The sequence below is a fragment of the Geospiza fortis genome, unplaced genomic scaffold, assembly GCF_000277835.1.
Source record: "Geospiza fortis unplaced genomic scaffold, GeoFor_1.0 scaffold524, whole genome shotgun sequence".
Classification (NCBI taxonomy): Eukaryota; Metazoa; Chordata; class Aves; order Passeriformes; family Thraupidae; genus Geospiza; species Geospiza fortis.
In genome coordinates, this window is record NW_005054437.1 from 584284 (window position 1) to 612071 (window position 27788).

At 41.8% G+C, this 27788-nt stretch overlaps 1 protein-coding gene across 1 annotated transcript in view; it reads left to right on the forward strand.

The window, feature by feature from the left end:
- PTPRJ (protein tyrosine phosphatase receptor type J) overlaps positions 1-18289 on the forward strand; it is a 115605-nt gene extending 97316 nt beyond the window's left edge. Inside the window, exons 9-25 of the mRNA XM_031062123.1 lie at positions 151-426; positions 1286-1552; positions 3264-3560; positions 3811-3945; positions 6470-6680; positions 6831-6946; positions 7501-7588; positions 8893-8934; positions 9762-9770; positions 9865-9952; positions 11048-11138; positions 11943-12013; positions 12167-12301; positions 12721-12840; positions 13187-13347; positions 13793-13928; positions 14991-18289. Coding sequence (XP_030917983.1) covers positions 151-426; positions 1286-1552; positions 3264-3560; positions 3811-3945; positions 6470-6680; positions 6831-6946; positions 7501-7588; positions 8893-8934; positions 9762-9770; positions 9865-9952; positions 11048-11138; positions 11943-12013; positions 12167-12301; positions 12721-12840; positions 13187-13347; positions 13793-13928; positions 14991-15149 — 2402 coding nt within the window. The 3' untranslated portion in view covers positions 15150-18289. The remainder of the gene's footprint in view (positions 1-150; positions 427-1285; positions 1553-3263; positions 3561-3810; positions 3946-6469; positions 6681-6830; positions 6947-7500; positions 7589-8892; positions 8935-9761; positions 9771-9864; positions 9953-11047; positions 11139-11942; positions 12014-12166; positions 12302-12720; positions 12841-13186; positions 13348-13792; positions 13929-14990) is intronic.
- Positions 18290-27788: the final 9499 nt, after the last annotated feature.

Sequence of the window (27788 nt, forward strand, 5' to 3'; positions counted from 1 at the left end):
AATGCCTGTTGATGTTGTTGGGGTGCTCCTGCACTCTGCACCATGAGTGGTGTGAGGGAAGTGAAGCCCTGGTGTGGCTGTGTTTCTTGTTTCCATGTCTGTGAGCAGCTGTTCTTGCAGGTTAACAAGTTGTTGCTTTGCCTTCCACAGGGCCCAGCCGGGTTCTCAATCTCGAGGCAGAATCCATTGGTGTGACTTCTGTCACCTTAAAGTGGGTGATGAATGACAGTGCTGCTGACACCTACACATACACGATAGAGGTTGTCAATGGCACAAATGATACATCTGTGAAGAACGTGAAATCCAATGAAACCAGAGCAGAAATTACTGGGTTAATCCCTGGGACACCATACAACTTCACAGTATTTGCTGTAGCCGCTAATAATGAGACAGAAGGAGAGGGAAGTCTCCTAAACCTGTACACAAGTAAGTCACAGTTTCTTGCATCCCTGTTCTTGATGGTGTGTGCTTTGCTGTGCAGGACAGGGTTCTGCCCACCTGCACATGGCCTGAAATTTAAATGTTGCTGGCAGAGTTGCTGTGCTTTGCCTGCCTGCAGTCAGAGATGTTTGTGTGAAAGAGACGTCACCTTCTTTGAAAAAGCAAAGTAAAACAAACACCTCTAAAACAATGATTGTTAAATTTGGTTACCAAGAACTATGTCACAGTGGACTCTTCCCAAGAACATTATCTCTGGCCTGGGATTTTTGTGGGTGCATTTGTTGCCTTCACATCCTGGAGGATCGGGGCTTCAGAACATTCTTTTAAGGGCTCCCATATAGGCATACTGTGATCTGGGGCCCTGTGGCTGGAGCAGAATGAGCTGTAGATAACACTGGCTCAGGAGTACATTCATGGCACGACCTAGGCAAGCTGCTCCTTTGCCACCTTTCACCACCTCTGTTCCTCTTTCAGTGACGTTTGAAGTTCCTTACCTTTTGATGTACACAGATGGACCACCACCTCCTTTCTCCAGACTAACCCCCCACTTTTATCTCTCCTGACAAACATCTCTGAATTTCTGAGCAAAATCCTGGGAGCTGTGGCATTGTAATGAAATGTTCTGCTTTAGAATGTCAAAGGGAGATGAATGCCACTCAAGGTTACATTCCATCGATTCTGTCTTAGCTGCCCAGTGGTGCCAAAGCCTCGTTGAGGTGATCCTACGCTCTGCACCATGAGTGGTGTGACGGAAGTGAGGTCCTGGTGTGGCTGTGTTCCTTGTTTCCATGTCTGTGGGCAGCTGTTCTTGCACATTAACAAGTTGTTGCTTTGCCTTCCACAGGGCCCAGCCGGGTTCTCAATCTCAAGGCAGAATCCATTGGTGTGACTTCTGTCACCTTAAAGTGGGTGGTGAATGACAGCGCTTCTGACACCTACACGTACAGGATAGAGGTTGTCAATGGTACATTTGTGAAGAATGTGACATCCAATGAAACTGAAGCAGAAATTACTGGGTTAACCCCTGGGACACTGTACAACTTCACAGTATTTGCTGTAGCAGCTGATCATGAGACAGAAGGAGAAGGAGTGTCCATAGACCGGTATACGTGTAAGTCATGGTTTCTCACATCCCTGTTCCTAGTAGCCTGTGCTTTGCTGTGGAGCACAGGGCTCTGCCCACCTGCCCAGGGTTTGAAATACAATATTATGTTAGGCAGAAGTGCTGCACACAGCCTGCCTGGAGTCAGCAATGGTAATGTGTGGGAGGGGGAGCTTTGCAGGGGGTTTTGTTGCCCTCTCTTTGGGTGAAGCCCTCAGGTTCTCATTTGGAAGGTCTCCCACAGAGTGTGCATCGTGCCTTGGGAACCTCCCCCTTTGGAGGGCCCATGGATGCAGCTGATCTCGGGCAGCACAGGATGGTGTGGCTGTCAGCCCTGCTGCTTTGCTCAGCCCATCAGCAAATAGGAGAAGGCTAAGTTACTTCTGCATTCCTCATGCTAGGCATTGTGACTTTTCCTCCTTGTTGTGATGCCTTGTTTCCTCGTGTGCTACCTTCTCCTTTCTTTTGTTTTATCCCATTTTGACTGAGGTGAAATGAATCTGGCTCAGAGCTCCTGAGTGGGTTTTCCAAAGGGGTTCTGGGATTGGCTTGGAGAGTTGCTGGTACTCTGGAAGTACTGCTTGGCTGAGTTTCTGGAGTCTTCTCATGACTTTTACAGAGCCCAGCATTTTTTTCCTTAGCAGGGTAGAGTATGCTGGCCTGTGACATTTCCCATGGAGCACTGATGATACTTCATCTAACTGTTCCTACGGGATAGAGGTCAAAAGTCATGACTCCTCTAGAAACCAGGTATCCATTGTCACCAAGTGTCAGAGGTGTTCCAGGGCTTGTCTGTAATCTCCTATAATTTCCCTGTATTTGTAGGAGTAGCTGACAGTGTTACTGAAGAAAAATAAATATTTATAAATTGCAGTAGAAGGAAGCTCCAGTCACTCACATCTATTTTTACTAAATCTGTTTCTTCTGGTACACAATTGTGCTTCTCCTTAGTTTCTTAAAGTAATACCCCTTCTAACAATAAAATAATTTAATAGATGAGTCTATAACCCCTGTATTTGAAAGTACCAAATACTTCATTACAAAGAGAGGCAATAAATTTGGTGTTTATTGTAATTGTAGTTTTATAAGTGCTTTGGTCCTGAAGGCCAAGTTTTACAAAATGTTTAGTTAGGGGTACATTTCTTCTCAGTCTTCCTGCTACTTTACTTTTTAAGTATCTTTCTGTATCTGGTCATAAGGTTGCAGTTTTTATACTACATCCTAGAAGACTCTCGCCCAAACTGACTTGTTATAGTTGCTGCTTTTAAGGAGGGCTACTGCTGTGCTCTTAATGGACAGAGATTAGATCAATTCTGTTATGTGTTGGCCACTAAGAGTTTTACATAATTATAGAGGCATTTAGTGGCAGTCTACATACTACTCTAAAATGTTCTTAGAGTAATATGCTAACGGGTTGAATGGTATTTTGAAAATGTTGCTGATCTTTCTAGGTAATCAGCCTAAATTTTCCCTGTAACCCTGTCTGTAGAGGAGGTAAAGAGCACAGAATAGGTCTGTGTATTGTGTTAAATAGTTGTCTTCTCATAGGGTAACAGGTCCTTGTGTAGGCAGTAGGTGCCATGTAGACATCTTTTTAAAAGGAGAAGTAGTACTGAAGCTTTACAAACATTTATACACATAAAATACACATACACAGCTTTTTCCAAGGGCAAGGCTTGATTTCTTACTCCTTTTTTGTTATTCTTTTTTCTTTTGGCAGTTGCTATCTCAGTGGATTCACTTCAGTGTGAGCCAGTGGCCAAGCAGCCTTTCCTAATGCTGAAGTGGAAATGTCCTTTTGGTAACAACTCTGGCTTCAGAATCAAAATATATAATATAAGTACTTCTGAGGTAGTACGAGAAGACTCGGCTTCACGCTGCACGGTAGAAGGCATCGAGCAAACCTTCCAAATAGTACATTTAAATTTTTTCAGCACCTATAATGTTACTATTATGACTCTTCAAAATGGCTCTGAAAGCTCTCCAGTGGACAAGTTGTGTCACACCAGCATTACTGGTAAGCATTAAGATCTGAGCATGAAAGATACTTGTATGACAAAATGTTAACTTCATGGTTGCAGAATACCAGACTTGGTATGCACTACATTATCAGCCTGCAGAGTATGAATAGAACACTATATTAATTCATAGTCTAATGTGATGCACAATAAATATGCATTATGTGAACAGTGTTGATATCACAGCCTTTTCTTGTTTGGAAAACTTTTATCAGTGCTTAGTGTACTAAACAACGTTTTTGTTGGCAGACCCACCTCCTCCAACTGAAGTTCCTTCAGTCAAGGCCGTCAGTCACAGCTCTTTGTCTGTTGAATTCTCTGATTTTGATTCACTGAATGGTCCATTGGAAGCCTATGCAGTAATGATTACAACAGAAGATCAAAGTAAGGTGTTTGTTATTATCATGTAGCTGAAACAATTTACCAGGCAGCATTATGTTTTACACTCTAAATAGTTGTTAAACAGTTAAAGAAAAGGCAGACTCAGAAGTTTCAATCACTTTTCAGAAATCATGAGGCAGATACCTTGCTTGAAGTCAAGTCACTCCTTGTTTTCAGGAGGTGCCTGTTTTCACTCAGTCTTTTCCTGCCTGACTTATCTTTGTACATAAATCTCTTATGTATTGCCCCTGTGCTGTTGCCACCTTAATTTACCAGTGATTCCTTCCCCAAGATTGGGTAGTGTCCTTTCTTTCCCCACAGAATAATTTTCAGACCGGCTAATAGAAGCAGCTTTGGAATATGAAATGTTTTTCCCCATTCTTCTTCAGCTGAAAGATGCATGCAGTAAGGTCATAAAAGGAAAAGAGCTTTTTTCCTGATTTTGCCCAAAACACTTTAACTAAGAGAGATGGGATGTGGGTGGAAGGCTTAAATATCATTGACAGCATTAATGGAAGTTAAATTCCATGGAAAAGTAGAGAACTGAGAAATATCTCTGATAGGTGAATGTCTAGTGATAAAACACTAAATTAAGGAACTTAGTTTTGCAGCATAGGTTCTACTTGAACAACTGTTCATTTTTGCCAGTGCACTGGAGGAATAAGGCACCTGATGGAGACAGTTTCTGCTAAGTGGGAGTTGACATTCATGCTTATTCTTTTTTACAACAGTGGAAATTAATTTTGCAGAATTTTGATTATAGATCTTCCTTCAGTGGTTTTCCATGCAATATACATCCAAGAAATGCATGTTTGTGTGTGTGTATATATGTGTGTGTGTGTTACATTACATCAGTGCAGAAAATTCCTGTTTTTCACGTGCCTACTCACCTGCCCCAAAACTGCTGATTTGAATGCCAGGCTCTTGCCTGCGGCTCTGCTTGTAACTTCAGCCAATCCTGGTTAGTCACAAGGAGAACTGGTGTATTCTTCTGTGTGGTTTGGATTGGAAGGTATTCAAGGAGGAATTTGTAGGATGAGACTGAGAGAAATAAGGGAGAAAGGCTGCCCACATCTGTAATTTACAGTGAGTGCTTTGGGGTGGGAGCAGAAGACAGCCTCACAGCCAAGCATCTCTTCAGCCTTATTGTTGAAATAGCACAAATATTCTTGAGATGTGTTTCTCTGTTCTAAACCAGTCATGGTTACCTTTAGGATAGACAGAGAGGACTTTATTCCGTTGTGTAAGAAATACACAATGCTTTATTCTGCTGTCTAAGGCTGTTTGAAATGTTGTAGGGTGGTATTCAAGGCATCTAAGAGGAGCTGCAGCTATAACCAGGGATTTACCTTCTGTTGGAATGGGAACTAGGGACAAGACAAGACATAGCATACCTCAGGTAGTATTGAACACCCATTTCTAGGCAGCTGAATTATTTGCAGCCTCATCTGCTTTTAATGAGACCAAGTTAGTGCTCTGGAAGAGTTGTGTTGCACCCTGTTGCTGCAGAGTTAAAGTTGAGGAGAGCTTTGCTGCTGGTGGTAGATCACCCCTTGTCTGCACAGCTCTAGAAAACTTACCAGAGCTTTTCCACCTTTCAGAAACTCCTGCAAGGCTTCTCCTTTTTAAAGGTGAATTCAGTATTATACCCGCTTTTAGAAGGAATTATTAGCTTTGTAAAGACAGTCAGTAGAGAGCAAACTTCTGTCAAATGAGTGAGATTCTTTGTCCTGCCTCAGCACTGGGAAGATTTGTCAGTTGGTTTGCTCTTGAGTTGTTGGGACAACTGGTAAGTTGAGTTTATTATCACCTCTTAGGTTACATGTGCCTCAACTGTATAATTGCCTCAAGATTCTAGGGTTTGTCTGCTATAAGAACAGACACTGTAAAGTGGTCCTGTTCTGCAAATGATGTCCTGTTGATCTCTGCTCACTGTGGTAGACTGTTCTTAATCTTCTGAAGGGGAAATTGTTCTGATCATTGTTTTGTCCAGTGCTTGTCTATGTCAAGGAAAGGCAGAAATAACCTCTTTTGTCTCCTACAGTTCAGGTGTGAGACTTCTTGTAGGATAGAACAAGGTCAGGACAAGTTTAGTGTCACCCTGAATGAGGCCTTATGCTTTCTGGGTAGCACAAATACTGATGGATTTTTTCCTACACTATTTGCATTTTACTCTCTACATACAAGAATTGATAGAACACATATGGTTAAAGCTGACTTGGCTGGTGAAGTCTGTCCATGAGGGTGCCTGGTTCCAGCACTCATGCACTTTTATTCAGAAGCTCCTATACAGGCTAGAAGTAAACACAATAGAAAATTAAAATAGATAACACTGGGGAGAGGTGGTGCAGTAGATTTCACTGCAGTAAAAGAGGTTTCTGAGATTATCTGTTGTTCTCAGCCTTTCATTTCAAGCAGTACTTGTGGAGGAATGACAACTGTAGTTGATGTGACCATCTCTGCCACTGTGCCAGTTATTACAAAACCAGGTGATTAATTATATCCATGTTCTTGTTGTTTCTTGAAGGTTCTGAGTCTTTGAAGTTAAAATTGAACAAGACATACAAAGATTTCAAGAAGAAGACAACAACTGCCTATGTTACATATGTCATAAAAACAGAGCAGGCAGATTCGCATTCTTCCCGTTCTCAGAGTGATAAAAACATCATTAATGTAGGCAAGGGAAACACAATGTATGGCTACGAAAACGGACCATTGATCCCTCTTCGTTCATACAGGTATTTATTTCAAACCACCCTTTTGTTAAGTTTTCTGCTGTTGAAATCTAGAAGATCATCTAATGGAAAGATCACAGATCTTGCTAAAGGCTATTAAAACCCTGTAATGTACCTGGGTTTATTTTTTTCTTATTCCTTCCTTTTCAACAGGGCATGTGTTGCAGGTTTCACTAATATAACCTTTACGGATGACGTGATTGAGGGGGAAGATAGTTACGTATCATTTTCACCCTGTTCTGAACCGGTCTTACTGCCCCAGGATCCAGGTATAGTTAATGTCAAATGTAGGACAGGCGGCTTGGCACATACGCAGTGTGTGGAAATTCCTTAATTATGGCAAGTTTCATAATATCAAAACACTGTTGGTTTCTCTGTATGAACTGTTTCTTTCTAGATTTGCTTTGTAAACTCATACCTTGCTAGTTCTGCAGGTGACCCCTTTTTTCCTTGTAGGATTCCACCACAGGAGTAGCCAAAAGCCATGGCTTGCTAAAAGGGATTGGATGACACAGTGAGACTTTGGTGTAGCAACAAGTGGCAAATAGCAACTGGTAGTCTCACAGTTCTGTTAAACTAGAAGCAGGTGTATTGAAATGCAGATACTGGTCCTTTGATCCCAATTTTATATTAATTTAACATGCTCTGGTTATTATTCTTAAGGAGATTTCAATACTGGTACTGCTGAAGGACAGTAAAGACAAGATATTGTAGTAGAGTGAAGCATGCCTGGTTAGTCGCTTGCAAGGTTCTACTGTAGCATGTTGATTCAGTTAGGAGTTACTGAAGAGGACAATGAGTAATACCTTTTCTCTTTTATCAGGTGTTATTGCTGGAGTGGTTATTGGATGCCTCTTGGCTATCTTGGCTGTAGTTGCTGTAGGAGGGTTCATATTCTGGAGAAGGAGAAGGTAATGTGTGTTTGTTGCTGTTTTGGTTGTGTTCAGGAGCACCAGTGTTTCACTTCAGTATTTTTCTCCTAAAAAGGGCTCTGTCTGTCATGATACGTGGCTGTCAAGGTGTTTTAAAATATTTGTATTAAAATGTTGTTTGTATGTTACAGATTAGAGTTGAAGTATCAAACCTCTTGTTTATTAACTTGGTTTAAGCCCATAGTTACAAATTATCAGTTGAGAAGAGCTAAACAAAATAAATTTTAATTCATAGAACAGAATTATAGAATCATAAAATGGCTTGGGTTGGAAGAAACCTTCCAGATCATCCAGTTCCAACCCCCCTTCAATGGGCAGGGACGCCTCCCACTATCCCAGGTTGCTCAGAGCTTCTTTCCAGTCTGGCCTTGAGCACTGCTAGGGATGGGGCATCCACAGCTTCTCTGGGCAACCTGTGCCAGTGCTTCACCATTCATGAATAGTGATGAAGTCATTCAGTCACAAGTGAGCAAACATCTCAAATTATTGTGCTAAAAGTAATTTCGTATAATTGTACCTTAGATGGTTTGATTTTAAATTATCCATCAGTCATTCTTTTTAATTGCTTGATGGCCTGTCACATGAAACTTCTATTCTGGAATTCCCAGAAGCTGATGAGTTTGAGCTGGTGTCCGTTTCCAACCTTGTTCAAATCATCTGGGATGTAAGAGTGCCCAAAGGCTTTTTCCTGCTTCTCACCATCCTTTATGTGGAGTTAGCCATAGGGCCCTTAGTCCAGTTTTCTTAGTTGCTTTATGTAACTGTTGTTATTTTTACAATTGTGTCCAATTGCTGTGTACAGCCTTGGGAAGAGCTTCCTTTAAAGCTTAGCAACATTTATTTTCATTCAGCTACCACTGAATGACTGACACATCGCTGCTAATAATCCTAGAGTCCCTGTAGGGATTCTAGGATTAGCAGCAGTTCTCCTAAGATATCAGTTAGTGGTGCAGATCCCTCAGTTGTACATCTTCCACCAAAATATGTCCTTTGTGTCCAGGCTTTATACTCTGGTTCCAACAGAAAGAGGCAGTCCCAGTGCACAACATCACTAAAAGAAGGGTGAAGTTTTTTTGGTTTTTTGTTGCTTTTCTTTGGGTTTTTGGGTTTTTTTTTAATTCCAGGTGTAAAAGTTTGCCTCAGAAATTTGGTTTCTTTTTTCCACACAATAAGATGCTTTAAAAGAAATTGTTCTCAACAGGCACAAGGAAACAGATAAGAAATTTCATAAAAATTCCATTGAATTCTACTGTAAACCTGTGTTGTTTTCTTTCACCTTACAGGAAAGATAAAAGAAATACTGAAGTGTCTTTTTCTCCAATTAAGTAAGTCCATATCTTTTTTCCTGATATTTTCTGAGCTTAAGTGATATTTGCAAAAATTACTCAGGTACTTGTTTTCTGTGCAGTTTTATAGAGAATTTTGAAGTATTAATTCCTCGTGGAGCTGAAAGATGCCAGCATGCAGACTAAAAATAATCATGTTGATTGAGACTTCTAGAGCCACCACAGAGATCTGAGCGTTCACTTCATGAATCACTATTAGACACACAAATGCTCCACATGGTTTTGAAAAACAGGGTTTGAATGAAATAGATTTCATGCACATTGAGAGAACAATTAAAATTGTTGATAAAATGCGAAAAAGCAAAATATGGTCTGTGATCTGAATTTTTTTTTTAATGACTACTTTGTGCTGAGCCATTCATCCAGATAATGTTGTGATTGTCAAAGCTGCCCATGGAGGGAGTAACCACAGTATATTGGAAGTCACAGGCACAGCAACTGAATCATGTTATTGGTTCTGGCACCAATTTTTGTACTGGTGGAAAGCCATGGCCAGAACATCCCATGGGATCCCATCTCTGTAGTCTTGATGGTTGGCATAAAATACACCAGGGAATGGGGTCAGTCCAATGGGAGTAAGCAGCTGGCTGACACCTTGTGTGATGTTCCTGTCCTTAAGGATGCACTGTTCTCTCCTTGATTTAAGAGAGCAGTTAAATGCTATGCTTGCTACCCTGTCCCCTGTAAGTGCACTGTTTTGTGGCTGCAACTAACAGTCGTGCTTTCAGTCTTAGATTCACATAATGAAAAATACAACTGCATGTGTCTAATCAGCTTTTTTTTCTTCCCCTCACCCTCTCCTGAAGAATCAAGAAGTAAGTAAAGCATACTTTCTAACACATTAACTGAATTAATTCATGGCTTATTTACCTAACACCAGTTGCTGACATGTCGCTTTTCTCATTTTAGATCAAAAATGATTAAAGTGGAGAACTTTGAGTCCTACTTTAAGAAGCAGCAAGCTGACTCCAACTGTGGTTTTGCTGAAGAGTATGAGGTATGTGCCCTCATTGGGGAGAGAGCTTCATGACAAATATTTTTGGAAAGACAAATCATCTTTCCCATGGAGCATGCACAAGGCTTACTGAAGGAGAAAAGAAGGGTCCTTTCTTGTAGAGATGATTAAGCTGTGTGTATAGCCTTCCCTTCCCTTATGCAGCTCTGAATTTAGTTGAAGTGCATGATAAATACTTCCTGTCCTGAATTATTATCTCTGACCATGGGCTTGTGGCATGGCCTACTTGTCAGAGCTCTCACCAGAGAAATCTTTGCCCTAGTCATATACAGATTTAGCCTAGGGGACACTGTATAATTTTTCTGCACTTCAGTTTTCTCATCTTGGGTTGTTTTGGGGTTTTTATAAATATCAAGACAGGTCTGTTGCTAATCTCATGGACTTCTTCAGTGCGTGGGTGTGATGTGCAAACCACACCTGTGAATAGCTCAGTCAGAGAAACAGCAATTATGATTTGCTTACTGACCATAAGAGTTTTTCTATGAAATGTGCTAAAGCTCACTTGCTGTAAGGAACAGAGGACAGGAAGGAACTGTCAGGGAGGATTCTGTGTTGTCATGTCTGCTGTTAAAGAATCTCATTCCATTTCTCATCTCCTCAAATTGACTTTCTTCTTCAAATTCTGTCTCTTTGTACTTCGCAGGCTGGTGCTCCACCTTGTCTTCCTCTCAGATTTTGCTTCCTTCAGTTGGTTCATGATGTTGGTTCATGATTTGCTCCTCTCTCCCTGTAATGTCTGCAGAGCTTATGCAGGAGTTCCCTGCCTTGGGGCCAGAAGGAGCTGCCATTGATATCAGTGTCTGTTTCCACAAAAGTGTTTCCAGGCTTTTAAAGTCCATCTGTGGGTTTTAAACATGCTGCTATTCCTACATTCTGTATTAATCCCTTCTCTAAAAGACTTGCCACTGTCACCTTCCCACTCTGTAACAGGATGATTTTTATTGACATTTGTCCCAGTTTAACATGCCTGCTTTTACAGCACAGGACACAAGGGTTTGGACTACTTTTCTGTTTGTCACATTTCTGTATGATTGCTAAACCAGGACCAGGTGCTCATGAATCCTCCTTTTATTGTAGGAGCTCAAGTCTGCTGGTGTTCATCAGCCCAAATTTGCTGCTGAACTTCCTGAGAACAGGGGGAAAAATAGATACAACAATGTCCTACCATGTGAGTTATTCTCTTTGAGTTTGCATCTTCTACTGGTTGAGTTTTAAGTGAAACCCATTGGGTTTGGCTAATCCAGCTTTAATTGTACCCAGAAGTTTCAAATATAATTTTCCAAATGAATGAATTTGGGCTGCTACTTTCCCAAAATGACTGTATAAACACACCTGAAAGAGCCTTCCCTCAAAGATATTTCTTCAGAAAACTTCTTTAAAGAACCTTCCCTTAATTAAATAACTTTAATTTTCCATTTGTAAGAAATGTGCAGTCCAGGTTGAAAACACAAGAGGATAACAGTTGACCACGCATAAATAAATATGCAAGCTATGAGAAATATTCAGACCCTGCTGGCCAGCTTTGCAGATCAAGTAAGAGTTTAAGCCCTGCCAAGCTGCCGGTGGGCATCCCAATGTAGCAGAGAGTCAGAAGTAATTGAAAAGTGTACAGTGACAGGTTCTTAAGGATGCTTTGGAGGAAAAAGATGGGCTGCCATGGCAGCTGGAGCCAAATCACTTCTTTATATCCAGTAATTAAAACTGTAGTAAATCTTGTGTTGGATTAAAAATATATAAATTAGCAGTGCCAAACCATGTTTAAAACCAAAATAATCTGTGTTTGAGTGGTTATCCTGGCCACTCCTTTTTCTGAAGCCTACTGCTATTTATGATTCCTAAGGTTATATTCTTATTCTTAAAATGCATATTGAACACCTTTTATTTAGAAACCATGTATTACATAAAAAGATATTGTTCTGAAAGGTTCCAGTTCAAAAATTCATAGTGTTCTTTTCCTTTTTTCTTTCTGCAGATGATATTTCTCGTGTTAAACTTTCAAATCAAAGCTCTGGAACTGACTATATTAATGCAAACTATATGCCTGTAAGTTGCTTCATTAGCTGAAATGAAATATAATGTGTATTTTTCTGATGTAGGCAAAAGGGCTCATAATGATGTTTAAAATAAGCTTTTATTTCTCACTGATGTTGTGTGTGTATATATATATGCACATTTATTTTGTTTTTTTCTTCCTAGGGCTATAACTCAAAGAAGGCATTTATTGCTGCACAGGGTCCATTACCCAATACTATAGAAGACTTCTGGCAAATGGTTTGGGAAAAGAGTATCTACTCTATTGTTATGTTGACAAAATGCGTGGAACAAGCCCGGGTATGTTGTTATCAATACTGAATTGTCTCTTGAAGGCAGTTGCATCTCTTCTAATTTTGTTGTTACCTTAGTGTTTTGGAGACTGGCCACTGTCTTTTAACAACCATCCTTTTGGTTGTTTTCTAAATGTAAAAAAGCACAATTATTTTTGGGTGGTGGGTTTTTTGGGGTTTTTTTTTTTAGCTTTTTAATATCTGCTGACTGTCAGAATAGATAGTCTCAGGAGGGTTGTGGAATCACTGTCATTAAGGGTGGGTTCTTCTCTCTAAAGAATGATTTTGGAAGATGTTCTCTTGCCCTGGAATAGCCCTTGAGAAGAGTGACATGCTTTCTAGCCCTGCTTCAGGTGGTGGGTTATTTAAAAGTGAGTTGTTTCATTGTTGTGTGCAATGTGTCTAACTTTGTAACTCTCTTCTTAGACAAAATGTGAGCAGTACTGGCCAGACAAACAACCCAAGAGCTATGGTGACATTATTGTGACAATGGTCTCAGAAGTTGTCCTTCCAGAATGGACAATAAGGGACTTCACTGTAGAAAAGGTGAGGACTGCCTTGGTTGTTGGTTGTTAATGTGTAAATAACCTTGTGCTTATGTAGATACCTCTAATATCTTCTGGACCAAACAATTATTATCATCAGTAAATACAATGCAGTAGATATGAGCTTGGCATAAAGTACAAGGAAATTATTTCAAAGTATTCTCTACCACACCAGAAGGAAGAGGGAAAGTGGAATATCATTGGTGAAATCACTGCACTTGTAGCAGGTATCTTTGATGAAGCTGAGCTTAGCCTAGTACATGTGTCAGGAAGCCCAACTGTCGCTTCTCTGAAGCCAGTTTTCACTGTCTTTTTTGTTAGTTTTATAATGTCTACTCTTCCTGCAGTCCAACACGGCCGAGAGCCACATGGTGCGCCAATTCCATTTCACCTCCTGGCCAGATCATGGCGTGCCAGAGACAACAGACCTTCTCATCAACTTCAGGCACCTTGTCCATGAGTACAACAGCCAGAATCCAGTGGACTCTCCTACTCTGGTGCACTGCAGGTAGGAAGAAGGTGTTTCTGTTAGGCACACTTTTGTCTTGTGGTTTTTTACAGTCAATTCCATTTCAGCGGGATTAAAACCAAAGTCTCTCTATGTAAGGACCTGGGCTATTTACCTTGCCAAGCTAAAACCTTTGCCCAGTGCTTCAGAAACTAACAGTGCTGTGTAGGTAGCAAAGGAAGTGATACAAAACGTCATAAGAACAGAGCATCTCTCCTAGCCTGGAAAACTGAGCTGGGAAAGATGTCCTTTCAAGAGCTTGTATATAAATCTTGTGCATGGGCAAGGCTGAGAAGCCCCTCTTGGTGGGGGTGAGAGCCAAGATTTATTACCCATGCCACTGAAATAGTAGGAGGCATCATCCTGGCTTGCCTGGCTTTTTGTCATGCCAGCAGTGAGCACGTGGTTGGGAGGAAGCACAAACAGCCTGTCCGTGTCGTTGCAGCGCTGGCGTCGGGAGGACAGGGACGTTCATCGCCATCGACCGCCTGATCCAGCAGATGGAGATGGAGAACACCGTGGATGTGTACGGAGTGGTGTACGACCTCCGCATGCACCGGCCCCTCATGGTGCAGACTGAGGTGAGGCTCTCTCTCATCCAGCAGCACCTTTCTCAGATGTGCATAATCATCCAGATGTAGCTTTGAGTTACAGGACAATAAGATATTAAGGAGTTAAAACTGCTCTTCATTTAACTTCCCTCCTTCCTGCCTCATCTCTTCTCCACAAAAGTAGTTGCAGCCAGGGACCATAGTTACATCCAAGCAATGTCTTTACAGAGTACTTTGTAGGACTGGCATTTGCAGCTGGAAGGAATCAAATCCTGAAGCAGACTTTTTCGCAGACTAGTTTTACCCATGGGGGGTTTATCCTTTAGTTGTGAGCCAGAATTATCTGGAGTCAAGTGGTCTCGGTGTGCATCTTGGCTTTTGTGTTCTGCAGGAATACAAGTATTCCTACAGAAATTACCACTTTGATCCAGAAAGGTGTATGGACTAACTCAAGATGATTTGGAAAAGGGTGTAAGATCTCCATCATGAAAGTCTTTCAGGATAGCGTTAGTCATGACAGATCCTAGCTCTAGATAGCAAAACCTGATTCTATTTTTTTTTAACTGGGGGGAGTTGATTAAATTACATCATGAGGTCCTTTCCAGCCCTATTTTCTATAAATTATATGTCACAGCACATGTTACAGTCGAGATGGCCCGACACACAGAGTGTCACCATACAATTTCAGAAAGCTTCAACCCATATAGAGTAACATTATGCCACTTCAGAAGGCTGCAAGCATCTGCCCTTCTTGTTCTTTAGCCCAATCTTTCATACCCCTCATGTTCATGCATTGCACCTGTGTGCCCTCTGTTCCCTTTGGTGATTGGTCAGTGCACCTGGGCACTCCAGGTCTCGTTGCTTTCAATGCTGTTCACCTGCTTCTCACAGCTGTAGCCCACTGGGGATGAGGCTCTGCCACAGCCCCAGTCCCAATTACCACAAATCGTGTACCTACACTATATATATACATGTTCTAAAACAAGCACTGTGGTAATACTCAGTGCAGTGCCCAAACCTATATTCAGAAACAGAATGACTTCCAAAATCAGGTATTTTTTAGAAATGTATTTCTGTCTCTCTTTCTCCCAGGACCAGTACGTCTTCCTAAACCAGTGTGTCATGGATATCATTAAATCCCAGAGGGAAAGGAAAACGGACCTTATCTACCAAAACGTGACAGCAATGGCAATCTATGAAAACTTCACACCTGGGCCAGCCTTTGGGAAGGCCAATGGCTACCATGCATAGTCCAGTGCCTCCATCCAGGACATGTTACCTGCCCGTAGGAGAGGGAGGTGTCCGACTCGTGTTTTCTGGGATTGTGTGCAGTGTCTTATGTCTGGCTTCTCCAGTTCTGTCTGCATTCAAAGGTGTGATCTACAGGAGGAAAAACACAATGCTGGCAGGAGCTGCAGACTCATGTTAAAAAAACCCAAACAACAAAACCCAAGCAAAACTTTTTTAAAGTTAACAGAGGAATCTTGTTTTTTCTTGGGAATTTAACAGTACTGATAGGTGAAATAGCATTTGCAGTATGAACAGTGAACTAGAGTTTAAATATTAAAATAATAACACAAGCTTTTTATTACAGTTTTATATGATTTCATTTACAGACACCAGGCTGGTGAGTTGTTTTAATATATTTAATTATAAGTTTCAGGAACATATTTTATCTACTGTATCTGGTTACTTAGTTAATAGATATGTGCCTCTGTGATCTATTTTTTTTCTGTGTTCCTTTTTATTTAAAAAAGGAGTACAAATGGCTCCTTCAAATGGACATTCATACTTGGAAATTGTGCCTTTTCTAGTTGCTACTCTAGAAAAAAAAACAGCAGAGATTCTATTTTTGTACTGAAACTCTTAATGAGAACACAGATTTTTAAATAAGGCTTATGTCAAACTTAACTGTAGTTGCACTGTTGGCAGGATTCTCCAGAAGTTTGTAGGTGAGCTTTGTTTTTGCATTTCACCACAAATATCCCCTGCCTTAACGTTTTGGTGCCTCTGCCAGAGGAAAAGGAGTGTGGTCTGTCACTCCGAGCTTTAACTGTAGATAAAAACAGAGCAAGTGAATCTGTGAATGTGTGTGCGGGGGGTGTGTGGGCGTGTGGATGAAGGACAGAATAGCTCCTCCCTATTCCTGCCTGATATTCCTCTTTTTATACAATTTATAATGATTTATTTAAAGGTGCAATATATGATTTACTGAATAATGCTCACTCTAATAGAGTTTTTCTCAGGTTGGTGTCTTTTTATCATTGTTGTTGTTTTTCCTCAAATATATAAATCTGTGAAAATGCTGAAACTAAGGTTCCAAGTGTTCCAGCACTCCCAAACGGATCGACTGGCTTTACTGTTTCTACCAAAAGACATTGCACAAAATTCTGCTGTAACAAATTTCTCGGTTGTTTCAGCCATTCAGAACTGAGACGCATCTTACCTGCCTGCATCTCACTGATCCAGTGTAATTGTTTTACAATTATTTGCAATATACTGCTGCTTTTGTTTTGACTGGTCCTTTTAGAAACTGAAGGAACAAGCAGAAATCCCCCGTTAGCTGATTTCACAAGTCAAGGATCAGATTGGATTTATTTTGCTGGTACATAACTGTTAGACTTAGGAAGGCATTACCAATGAAGGACTTAGATAGCATGGGGTGGGGAGAAGGTGTGTTTTTTTGGTCTTTGGATTGTTGCACTGGTTGCGTTGTAGATGAATATGAAGTTTATGAATAATGCTATAGAATAGCTATAAAGCAGGGAAAAAATCTTATGAAGGTTTAATAACCAGAGTCCCTGGAATTCTGCTGCTTTTTTGTTGTTGTTGTTTTGGGGGTTTTTCTTTGTTTTAGTAGAGTTGTCAGAAAAAGCTACAAATACTAGGAGTATATGTGGCTTTACAGTGGAACCTGGCAACCTCACAGGATCCAATGTCAGCTGAAGGAGAACATAGGAATTCCTGGTGCACAACTGTAACTTTACAAATATCCTGAGGAATTTTTTACAACCTGGTGTGAAACTGTGGTGTGCTGTGTGAGCAAAACTGGAGGACAAACCACAGTGCACTTTTGGTTGTTAGGTTTTGGGGTTTGGTTTTGTTGTTGGTTTGGTTTGGTTTGGTTTTGTTGGGTTTTTGTTTTGTTTTGTTGTTTTTGGTTTTTTTTTGTAGCAGCCACTTGTGGGTTCTTGAATATAATTTTGTTCCTCTTTCTCTGGAAATACTTTAAAAAACCCTCATCTTGAGGTTCCTGATCCTGCCTGGCTCCATCCAAACTGGCAGCCCACAAAGTGGATCTCTCATTTGCATTCTTCCTAAGCTGCTGTCAGATGACAAAGATAAACCACTTGTACCAAACAGAACCATTCCAAAAGAACTGGGAGGGACGAAAGTCTGCCCTTTCCAGTCATGTTATTTTCTTTAACTCTTATTCTTTTAATTACTGCACATCTGTGCAGAGCACAGAGCCAGTATTTGTTTTTCCAGGTCTCCCAAGAACTTGCTGCCTTAGGGTGGCGAGTGCTCTTTCGCTTCAGAAGGCCCTTGTTTTGTGTAGCTTAGAGGAGAGGGAGATGAGTCTTCCATGCTAGATCATGTTGTTTCTATTCTGTTGCAGCAGAACATCAGAAGATGAGCTAGGACAGTATGTGTTTGTGCCTAACCACTGCCCAGATCCTCTTACAGAAAACAGATGGATCTGTCCCATTATTTTGGTGTTGGAAGCAGGCATCAAATTCTCATGTGTGCCATCATATAAAGAGTATCCATTTTTAAAGAACTTATGCAGGTGTTTTCCAAAACTGACACATTGCGAGAAGAGACTGAAAGTTGAAATAATTGACCTCTTGATTTTGTGTATGGGTGGAAAAAGTTGGTAAGGCTTAAGCTGTTGCAAACATAAAGTTGGCTGTAGTGTCAGTATGAATAAGTAGGACATTCCTTCTAGGATGTCTCTGCAGGAAAAGGACTACAGGTAATGTTCCACTACCTTGTGGATGTGTCTTCCTCAAGACGACTTGAATTCCTGCAAATGTTTTCTTCCTGCCCTCTGATGTTCTCTGTGTTATAATTGCTGAGAGCTATCTCTTTGGTCAGTGTTTTCTTTCATTGTTGCTTATTTAAAGCTGTCCACTGAAAGCTCCACTGTGTGACAATTGCATCTCTTGCATTTCTGTTTAACTCTTTCTTCCCATTTGGGGCCTGCTTAAGAAGGGAAAAGTTGATGTGTTTCAAATAAGTGACTGTTGAATATCTTGAAATGATGTACAAATTTTATTGTTTTCATATTTGTTGTACAGGAAATTTCAGTACATGTCTGTAATATTTTAATGGTTTGATTTGTTCTTAAAAATATAAAAATAACAATTAAAAAGCATCATCCTAGAGCACTTTTGTTCCTATTTTTCTTTTGTTGGGATTCTGTTTTGAATCAAATTAATTTGCTAAAATACTAATTTCATTTAGAAGGGCTTTATAAAAGGAAAGTGGGCTCCCATCCTGTGGGGTGGCACTTGAGTCAGTTGTGTGCTGCAGTCACTGAAGCTCCCTGGGACAGGGATAATCTGTCATTCAGACTTCCCTGGGAGGCCCTGGGTCTGATGTTAATGTGTCCTGGCAGTTGGTAGCTTCTCTAAAGGAAGAGCTTGATACCAGGTAAGGAAACAGGACCATCATCCAAGGTCCATCAGAGATTTCCATTCGCTGAAATAGCCTTGGGGAGGAGCAGTGTTTCAAAGACTTGATTACTTCCAGAGAAACAAGCGTGAGGACTGTTTCATCTGTTGAAGATATTGCATTGTCTGGAGGTGGTGATAGAAGGGGATGCAGAAATATCTTTGTGGTGCTATAGCTGGCTACTGGATTAAAGATCACCTGTCTGTAGATGCATAGAAAATTATCTCAGCTAAATGCCTTTCTCCCAGAATTCTTAGTTGCTGTTCCTGGCTGCCATCTGAATCACTCCTGAGGAGGATCACATGCCTGGAGGGTGATAGTGGCACTCAGCAGCTCTCCAGTTCATCACAGGGTGCTTACACAAAACTAAAATTTTGTCCTCTATTGTGGCCACATTTCTCTTCACAGAGAAAAGCAAGGCACAACTTCCCAAGGATATTTTCTGGGAATGGCAGAGAGGAACCTCAGAGAAAGAAAAAACAATTCTTATCTCAATTGCTGCTCCTCTGGTTGTGCACAAGTGGAATGCATTGTGGAAGATGGTTTACCTGAAGGGAATTGGTAATTGGATTCTAGTGTGAGTGTTTTGATTGACCAATTGAATCCATGTGTGTGTGTTGGGACTGTTGGCTGATGGTCACGAGATTCTGTTCAGTCAGAGTGCTTGTGCAGATTCAGTTTAGATGTAGTGTAATATAGTATAGAATAATATAGTATAATAAAATAATTAATTAGCCTTCTAAGATCAATGGAGTCAAATGTATCATTCCTCCCCTTCGTCAGGATTGCCTTGCTTTTACAATACTCTGTGGCAACTGCTGTGTTTTCTGAAACGACTGCATGGTGAGGTGGGAAGAGCCAAGCGTGATTGTCTTGTCATTGTTCAGGGGGATTATGTGCCAGCCATGTCATCCTGGTCTTACCCTTGTGCTATTAGACCCTCCGAAAAGCCAGCTGTTCTAGCTGCCATTTGGAGCCTTAGTCTATTTGTGTGGCTAGAGCTGAACCTGAATATCTGGAAATCACATTGTGTACCTGGTCTTGTCATATATTAGTTATACTACCTTGGAGATTAAAGAGATAGAGGTCAGAGAGGAGAGGATGTAATGTTTCTGTCCTGTTCTTGGCTTGATAAATGGGATGTATATGTATTGATGCTCTCCTTGCATACCCTTTCTGCCTGGCTGTTATCAGGCAGCAGATATGACATGAACATGTGGCTGTTCTTGTGGAAGCAGGTCAGAAATGGGGGCTTGGGGAGGAAAACCATCCGAAATCTTTGCACAGTGCGCTATTCTGAAGCAAAAAGGAAAAGCCAAGATCTTAATAGCTCCTGGGTCTTGTGGGTAAAAACTAATTTGAAAATGCAGATGCAGTCACTATGGTCAAGGGCTGGAATGAGGGGCAAGCAAAGATTAACAGTTTACGTGCTTCTGCAGTGGGCAGGTACAGTGTTCTCTGCTTCCTATACTCATCAGAAATGTTATTGTACTTCCTTTCTTCTTTTGCTGTGGCACTGCTTCAGGGACTCCCTTTCAGCTCCTCATGTAACACCTTGTGGTGTTGAAAAACCTCTGCCTGCAAACTGTTCAGTTCTCAGCACTTTGCTGAACTGTTTTTGATGTTGGCACCAAACAGTGCTGCTCTCCAATCTTGTGTTTCATTCCATGTTTGTTACCCTTGGACATGGCAAACCCCTTGCCTGTGCCAGCCTCCTGCCTGTGAGGGAGGAGGAGGCAAATGAAGCAGAAAACCTGAGTTGGAAGCACCAGGAGGAGCTGCTTCCTGCCAGCATTGTTGGCCGAAGGTAAAGAGCTGTTAGTACATCTCATGTAGGGGAGAAGCTGAGCGCCCTTCTCAAGCTATTTCTTAAATCTGAAGAAAAACATTATGAATCCAGGCCTGTTCTTAGCCCCTGTTAACAGAATTCCATTTATTAGTTTAAGTTGCTTTCCCTGGGTTTATTACATTCTAAATTAGTATACATAATTTTCTGACAGCCAGAAGCAAAGCTAGCAAATTATCCCCTTTTGCTGAGAAAAGTGTCTAGTTTGATCCCTAGTGGGTTACTAGAATTCACATTTTATCTCCAACTTTCCAAGTGATCAGAGAAAAGCCAGATTGTTTGGAGCAATGTTCCGAGTGTAGTGCTGATGTCTCATGGATGTTCCTGGTGTATTCATAATGCTGATAGGATTTCTAGGGACACATAAGAGCTGTGTGCTCAGTGTGTGAGGGACAGAGTGCTCTTCACACACAGTGCCAGGCTGTTGCCCTTGTTTCACCTCAGGGCAGAATGGACAGGAAATCAAGGATTCTCTCTAAGGGATTTCTAGACTTGTTTTATTTTTTTGTCCAGCAAATTTTGGATGTGGTGCTTCCAGAGTCGGGAATATGCTATCAGAAGGAAAGCAGGCTTTTTGATAATGGTGTAGTGTCAGCTCTGATTAAGGTATGTATCTATCTAAAAGGTGATTGTTGTCACTCCAGAAAGGAAATATATCCTGTTCATTTCTGGTTTGAGCCTCCAGATGGCACATGACACCACTGGTCTTTCCAAGGAAAGCTTTCCCTGCCCAGCTGCTCCTTTTCCACTTCCTTCCCAGATTCTGATAACCTCCCCCCACTCCTTGTGCTGTTTCCCCTTCCTTGCCCAGGCACAGGTCACTCGTGAAGCCCAGGCTATCGTGCCCATGTAAGCTCCACAGAGATATATATGAGTTTTGTACACCTGATTAGTGACCTTTTTCATAAACTCCTAAGCCCAGCAATAGCCTAATAGTGTTAAATAATCCTTTGCTACCTCGAGAAGTGCTCTTGCACTTCAGTGTTGCTAGTACCTAGGCATTTTCTGATGGTATGTGTACTCCAAGGTGTAAGGGCTCTGGTTGGGACCAGCCTGGAGCTGGTTACTCAGCATTACCAGCTGTGTGCTCATTTCCCAGTTTATCAGTCTGCTCCACAGCTGTTCCCAGCAATAACAGCTTGATGGGATTGCTGAACACAGTGCAGATACATCAATAAAGACAGCAAACAATGACGTGCTTGCTCGTACTCCTCAATACAAATAACAGTTAAAAGGCTGTTTTATTTAATGGATCTGGTTTTGTGTGTGTGTAACACTGAACGTGACTTTTTCCTGCCTTTTTTTTACACAGGTCCTTGGGGAGATTTTAAATATAGCTTTTAAAGTACCTGGCAACATCTGCTGAGTTACTTTGGCTTCCTCTGTCTCCCATTTGAAATATGGTGAGATTTCAATACAAAGCTCTAGTGATAGATCCATTTTTTACAAACAAGGCAATAATGGAGATAGGTGTGTGAGAGAGCTCTAAATCTTCTGGAAGATCTATCTGCAACTGCCTTGCTACTTACAAATCCTTTAGCCTTTGAGCAGGGAATAAATCAAACCTAGAAATAACATTTCACATCAGAACTTCCCATGTTTGTGTATCAGCCCCAGTCCTGTGGAAGATCTGCTCTGAGTAGGATTTGGCTGAGCTGAACAGCTCTCAGGTGCTGCCTCCTGGCCTGAGTGATGCTCCCAGTGCTGATGGTGACAGGCCTGGTTGTCATGTGCTGAATGAAAGCTGAGCTCTGGAGGCCTCTCACCAAAATACAGAGAAAAATATGTGACCAATGTGCGTCAGTCAAACCTTTCAACTCATTGTAATTTAATTATAAGCCAGGTCTAAAGCTACTGAATTGGTTTTCTCCTGCATGAAGATCTCCTAAAGTGCGACTGAGATGCCAGAAAATACATTTCATAATGTTTGATGCAGTAGATATTTTCTTGTGTCAAATCACTGGCATCACATTAGTACCAGTCATGTTATGTCTGTTAAGACACTTGATGTTGCCACTTGGTGTTTTGAAAATGAGGGTTTTTTTCATTTTAGAAAGTGTTATCTTTTAAAAATGCCACTAAAAAAGATTTGAACAGTTCCACCTGAAAAAATCTTTCTTGAGAATTTCTTTGTTTTATTTATTCACCATTTTGATATATTTTTAAAGCCATTGAAGGTAGAGATGAACATGGCTGTTCAATCAGGATTTAGGAAAATATTCTTTGTTTCTTTCTTAAAATGTGTTTTTTTAGTGAAAGGGACTGAAATGCTGAGAAATCCAAAGAAAGCTTTGGTTCCTGTCACATGTGAATCATGACCTTCTCTCTTCCCCTATTCTTGCAAGTCAGACTAGACTTGGGAATGTTGGCATAGACAGAGCAGGCAGTTTGCACAGGGCCTTGGCAAGCCAAGCTTACTTTTTCTTTTTTTTTTTCCTTTTTTTCTTTTTTTCCCTTTTTTCTTTTTGCTTTTTTTTTCTTTTAGCAATATTAAGCACACAGAAAAAGATGGAACAGAGAATAGGGAATCTGAATGTGTATGGATGTCAATCAGTAATATCCTTTTAAACTTTCTGCAGATGGTATTATAACTGAAGGCAAATTCCCATAACCCTAACATCTCTTCTATATGTAGATTTTAGTATTCTATTTGTTGACCTAATTCAAGATGTATTTTTTACTCAGTATTCTCTTATCTGATTTATAGATTTGAGTTAGGACGTTATTCTAAAGAGCTGTAGAAAGTATATGCTCTTTTCTGAGAAGCATTGCACTGAGCCATATATTTAGGTTATCCACTTTCCATTGCACAGACAGAAATTAGATATCTTTTTACTTCTGATTTTTAATTTTTTTTCCCTCCGGTTACATTTTTCTATTGCAATGAGATTTTATAAGTCAGCCTGATGAAGGCACAATATTATTGCCTTAAAGCTCTCTCCAAGTCACTGGCTTTAAATGATATTAGAAGTACATGAATGTATTATTCTGTGAGCTATGGTCAATTGGTTCCAGATGAAACATTGTTGTAGTTGCAATTTACTACATGAAGTGATCAATATTTTGTAAATGCTTTTAGAAGGTAGAGCCAGAATCTCTGGGAAAACACAACCAGCAGCATCAGTCTGCAGAGACTGCTCTCTGCAAGAAAAAAACACAACACTGCAGTTTTTCTTGGGATTGAGCTTTCATTCAGCAGACATTTCAACTTCCAAGGACTTTGCTGTTTAGTTTATTTTGGAAAAGGCAGGATGGCTCTGGAAGACTCAGGTGGCTGTTTCCTCTGGGCTGACAATACAGCTGCCAAGGAGGGAAAGACCATTTCCTGATTAGAGTTTGCAATCAATGATATGGCCAGAGGCAGGAGATAAACACAACCAGCAGCTGAGGCATGAGACAGCAGTGTGGTGACCATGGTCACTCTAATAAGCAGCATTTGCAATTGTCTACCATTTTTCAGACTTCTTTGATACAAAATTTTTAGGGGACATTTGAAGGCAGTTTTGCAAACTGCTCAGAAGTAGTTCCTTTCAGTAAAATGGGTGGAGTAGAAATAAAATCAGAAGGCTTTGTAGGCTATTCAATGTTGGTATCATTAACAAAGACAAACAATCATCTTTGAAATACCGCAAAAAGAATTTGCAAAATGAACTGATGTCTTTGCTAGCAGCTGGGTTTATGGGGATGAATTGCTTTCCCAAGCCTGGGGGAAGCAGAAAGCACTCTTGCTGTGCTGAGAGGATGTGGTGGGAAAAACCTGTGTTTTTCATTGCAGGTGTAAACTGAAAATATTTGCAGAAGTGAAGCTGTGGTGCTTGTTCTTGTTTCACGCAACAGAAAAGGAAAAAGTGAATAATTTCTGTGGAGATAAATACTTCCATTGCAAAAAATCTAGCATTTCAATAATCTGTGACTGTACCAGAAACTGATAGGCAAACAGCAGGGAGAGATTAGTGTGAAGCCTCTCATCAGCCTCTATAGGAAAGGCATCATGTTCCAAGCTGACAGTGGCCTTTTAACTTTGCTGGTGTGTAAGGAAAATTCTTACATGCTAATAGTCAAATTATGATTTCCCGTGATTGAAAGGCAGGAGCTACTAAGCATAACAAAGTGAATTTCCCCTGCTCACTAGGACATCTGCCAGCACTGTGATCAAATTATAGCTTTCCTTGGCCCACAGTCAGGAGCAAACTGCTTATCCTTGATCAAAAGCACAGTCTGCTTGGGTGGAGATGCTTCAATTATTGGTGACAAAAGCCCTTTGAAGTGACAGTCTCAGGATGCCTCAATGTTCACATATGGGGGAATCAATTGACTAATTACAGCAAGAAATAGGCTCAACAATGAAACTGAAAGAGAAGGTGGAGGTCTGAGGTGAAGGCAGCGGGTGTGAGGGTGGCCAGACAAGCGGGACCTGCCGGGGCTAAGGGCTGTGGGTGGGGAACGAGACATTTGGGGTTGATCAGTTGCCATGGGATGTGTCTGGCTTTATGATCTGGTTCTTGTTATGCAAAAGCAGCAGAGGGGCCAGCCCAAGAAGTTGCAGTGGACAGAGCAGTGTTTCACAGTTGTGCCTTGCAAAGGCTTTACCTCCATCATGGGCCAGTCTCCAGCAGCAGCCCTGGGCTCTCTGTGCTAAGCAGAGCCACAGCACAGGAAACCAAAATTCCATTGTGCTCTGAGGGATGGAAAAACCCAAAATAACTCCTACAGTTAAATGAAATGCCATCTTTTTGCCCTAGTAATTACACAGCACAGGCAGAAAGCCAATGGAAAGGACAGTGGTAGTTAGGGTCTTGCTACACCTGGGGAAATCCCCCCAACCTGTGAGGTTTATCTGTGAGGAAGCATTTGTGACTAGGATGAGAATGCCTGCCCTCTCCAATCCTCCCTGCTTCCCTGGGAAAATCAAAATCAGGCAGGCATCCTGAATTGTGGCCACAGGCCTCCTGTCTGCTAGTGGGTGTGGGGAGGACTCATTTCAAAGGGTGGAAGTTATGGCACCCAGATGGATTCCCCTTTGGCAGCAGATGAAAGCTGAGTGGTTTCAGAACAAAGAGCTTGATTTTTGCATGTAGGAAATTAAGAGATCAGCTGAGCAATGTTATACAAGCTGGAGGGGAAGCCTTAAAAGTTAAAAAAAGCACATTATACTTGGTGCATTAGGCAGTGGTGTTGACTGAGGCATTCTGTGCTGAATTAAGTAGTAATAGAGCACAGGTGGGAGCACTGGCCCAGGACAGCAGATTATGTCTCTTGTACACTGTGGGATATTACTGCTACTAAAAATAGGAGGAAAAATTCCCAGTTTAAAAAAAAATATTTGTGGCTTTTTAGAAATGGGGGCTGGAATAAAATGCAAGCAATGGTATCTGGCACTTAAGGTACAGAAATCAGTAATAATTTTGTACTTTTTCTCAGTTTGGCTGGATTTGCGTGCTGGGAGCTGACTTGGAAGGCCTGGCTGGCATCAGGTGTTTTCTTATGCTTCATGGGTCCCATGCATGATCCTGTTGAGAACACACCTGAGTCAAACCAAGAGTCCCATGGCACTGGCAGTTGAGAACAGTTTTAGATCCTGGCTCTCAGAAAAAGCTTCTGCGCTGTATGTAATTCCTCATTCTATGGGTTTATAAACGTTCCTTGTGCTGCCTCGCCTCTTGTCCACCCCAGGCTCCTGCCAGGGCTATTGCTCACACTGTCCCTCACTGCTGGTGAGGGTTGTGCTCTCACTGGAGAACTTTTCCCAGAGAAAGCTCCAGTTTCAGGGAGAGGCAGTGCACGGTGGTGTGGCAGGGGAGGCACGAGGCAGCCCCTGGCCCCTCTCCTCACAGTGGCTGCTCCTCTGCTGCCCCATCTGGGCACCACACCAGGCATGGGTCTGCTCCTGCCCACCCCACCGCCATCAGGCCTTGTCCCATGTGGCCACGTCCAATCTACCCTGCTCCCACCATTGCTGGGAACAGGACTGACATGGCCCCTGTGCAAGCTGGCACCCAGCAGGTAGGTTTGCCTTCTTCAGACATTTCCCTCCAGACAGAAATGAAGTGAAAATGGTGCTGGGAGAAACAGTGAGTCCCATGCCAGGCGAGAGGGCCCTCAGGGCCCTGAGGCGGCTCCGCGGGGTTCCCGCCACTGTGAGGGATGAGGAGAATTTGTTTCCAACCTCACTTTGGGGCTTTTGGTACATGCCTTGGTGGCCACCCCACATTTTTAGGGGTTACTGCCCCTCAAGCAGGTGCTGCAGCCTGGGCTGTCCCCAGCCTCCAGCACCTGCTTGAGGGGCAGGAGGGTTGTTAAGAGCCCCAGGGGAGACGCCATTTCTGCGCATCAGCAGCCAGGCCTCAGGCAGTGCTCCCCAGCTCTGAGGCAGGTCAGTGAACACATGGATGTGGGCATCTCTGGCACGAGCCAGCAATGTCCACACCTGGGCCAGGCTGCAGGCTCACACCTTGGAAAGCTGGTGGTGATGGAAAGCTTGAGTTGATGAATTGTGCCCGCTGGTCCTTGTGCACATGGAAGGGGAAGAAGGTGAGGGTGGAGGGATTCATGAATAATTAAACTCTGAGACAGAGGAACATACATAATGCATGATAAATTAGTCCAAGTGCAGCAGAGAAAGCATGGGTAAAGTTTGTTTCAACAAGCAGAAAATGGGATGTGACAAGGTATTGACACCGGAACAGCTGTTTACTAAATTTTTTCATTTATTTATGTAGATTTCCTCCCCCTCACAGTTAGGGGTCAGCCTAGAGTGGGACAGAAATCAGCAACTGAGATGGAAAACAAGTTTGGCTCCTGTTGGGTCCCAGCCCAGCACACTCCCTCCCTGGGAGATCTCTCTCCCTGCTTAGTGCTCTTCTTCCCTTTCTGGTAATCTGATGCAATATTTCCTGCCTGGTCACTTGGGCTGCTCTTTGACGGCAGCTAAGGTGGGTAGAGTAATGCTCTTAATTCCATGGAAACAGAGAGGCCCGTGTTGACTCACTCTAGCCTTTTCTGATCCCAGATTTCCTAAATGTTTTCTTTCTTCTAAACTGTATTTGCTCTTACAACATAAATTATTTATAAGATGTTACATTTGTTACACATAGTAATGAGGCTGCCAAGCAGAGGGCATCAACTCCACTGCAGTGTCAAACTGATCTAAGGAGGGGTGTGTGTGTAAATGAAAACCCAGTCCCCTCCTTTTATTGAACAAACCCAGCAGATCTGTTCAAATTCACTTTTCCCATAAATAACACTAAAAGCCAAAAGCTGCATTATTAGACTTGCAGAGTTGCTTCATCTGAACCAGAGCTCTGAGTAACATGACTTCTTTTTTTCTTCCCTCAGCTGTGAATCCCTTAAGGTCTCCTTTCCTATGT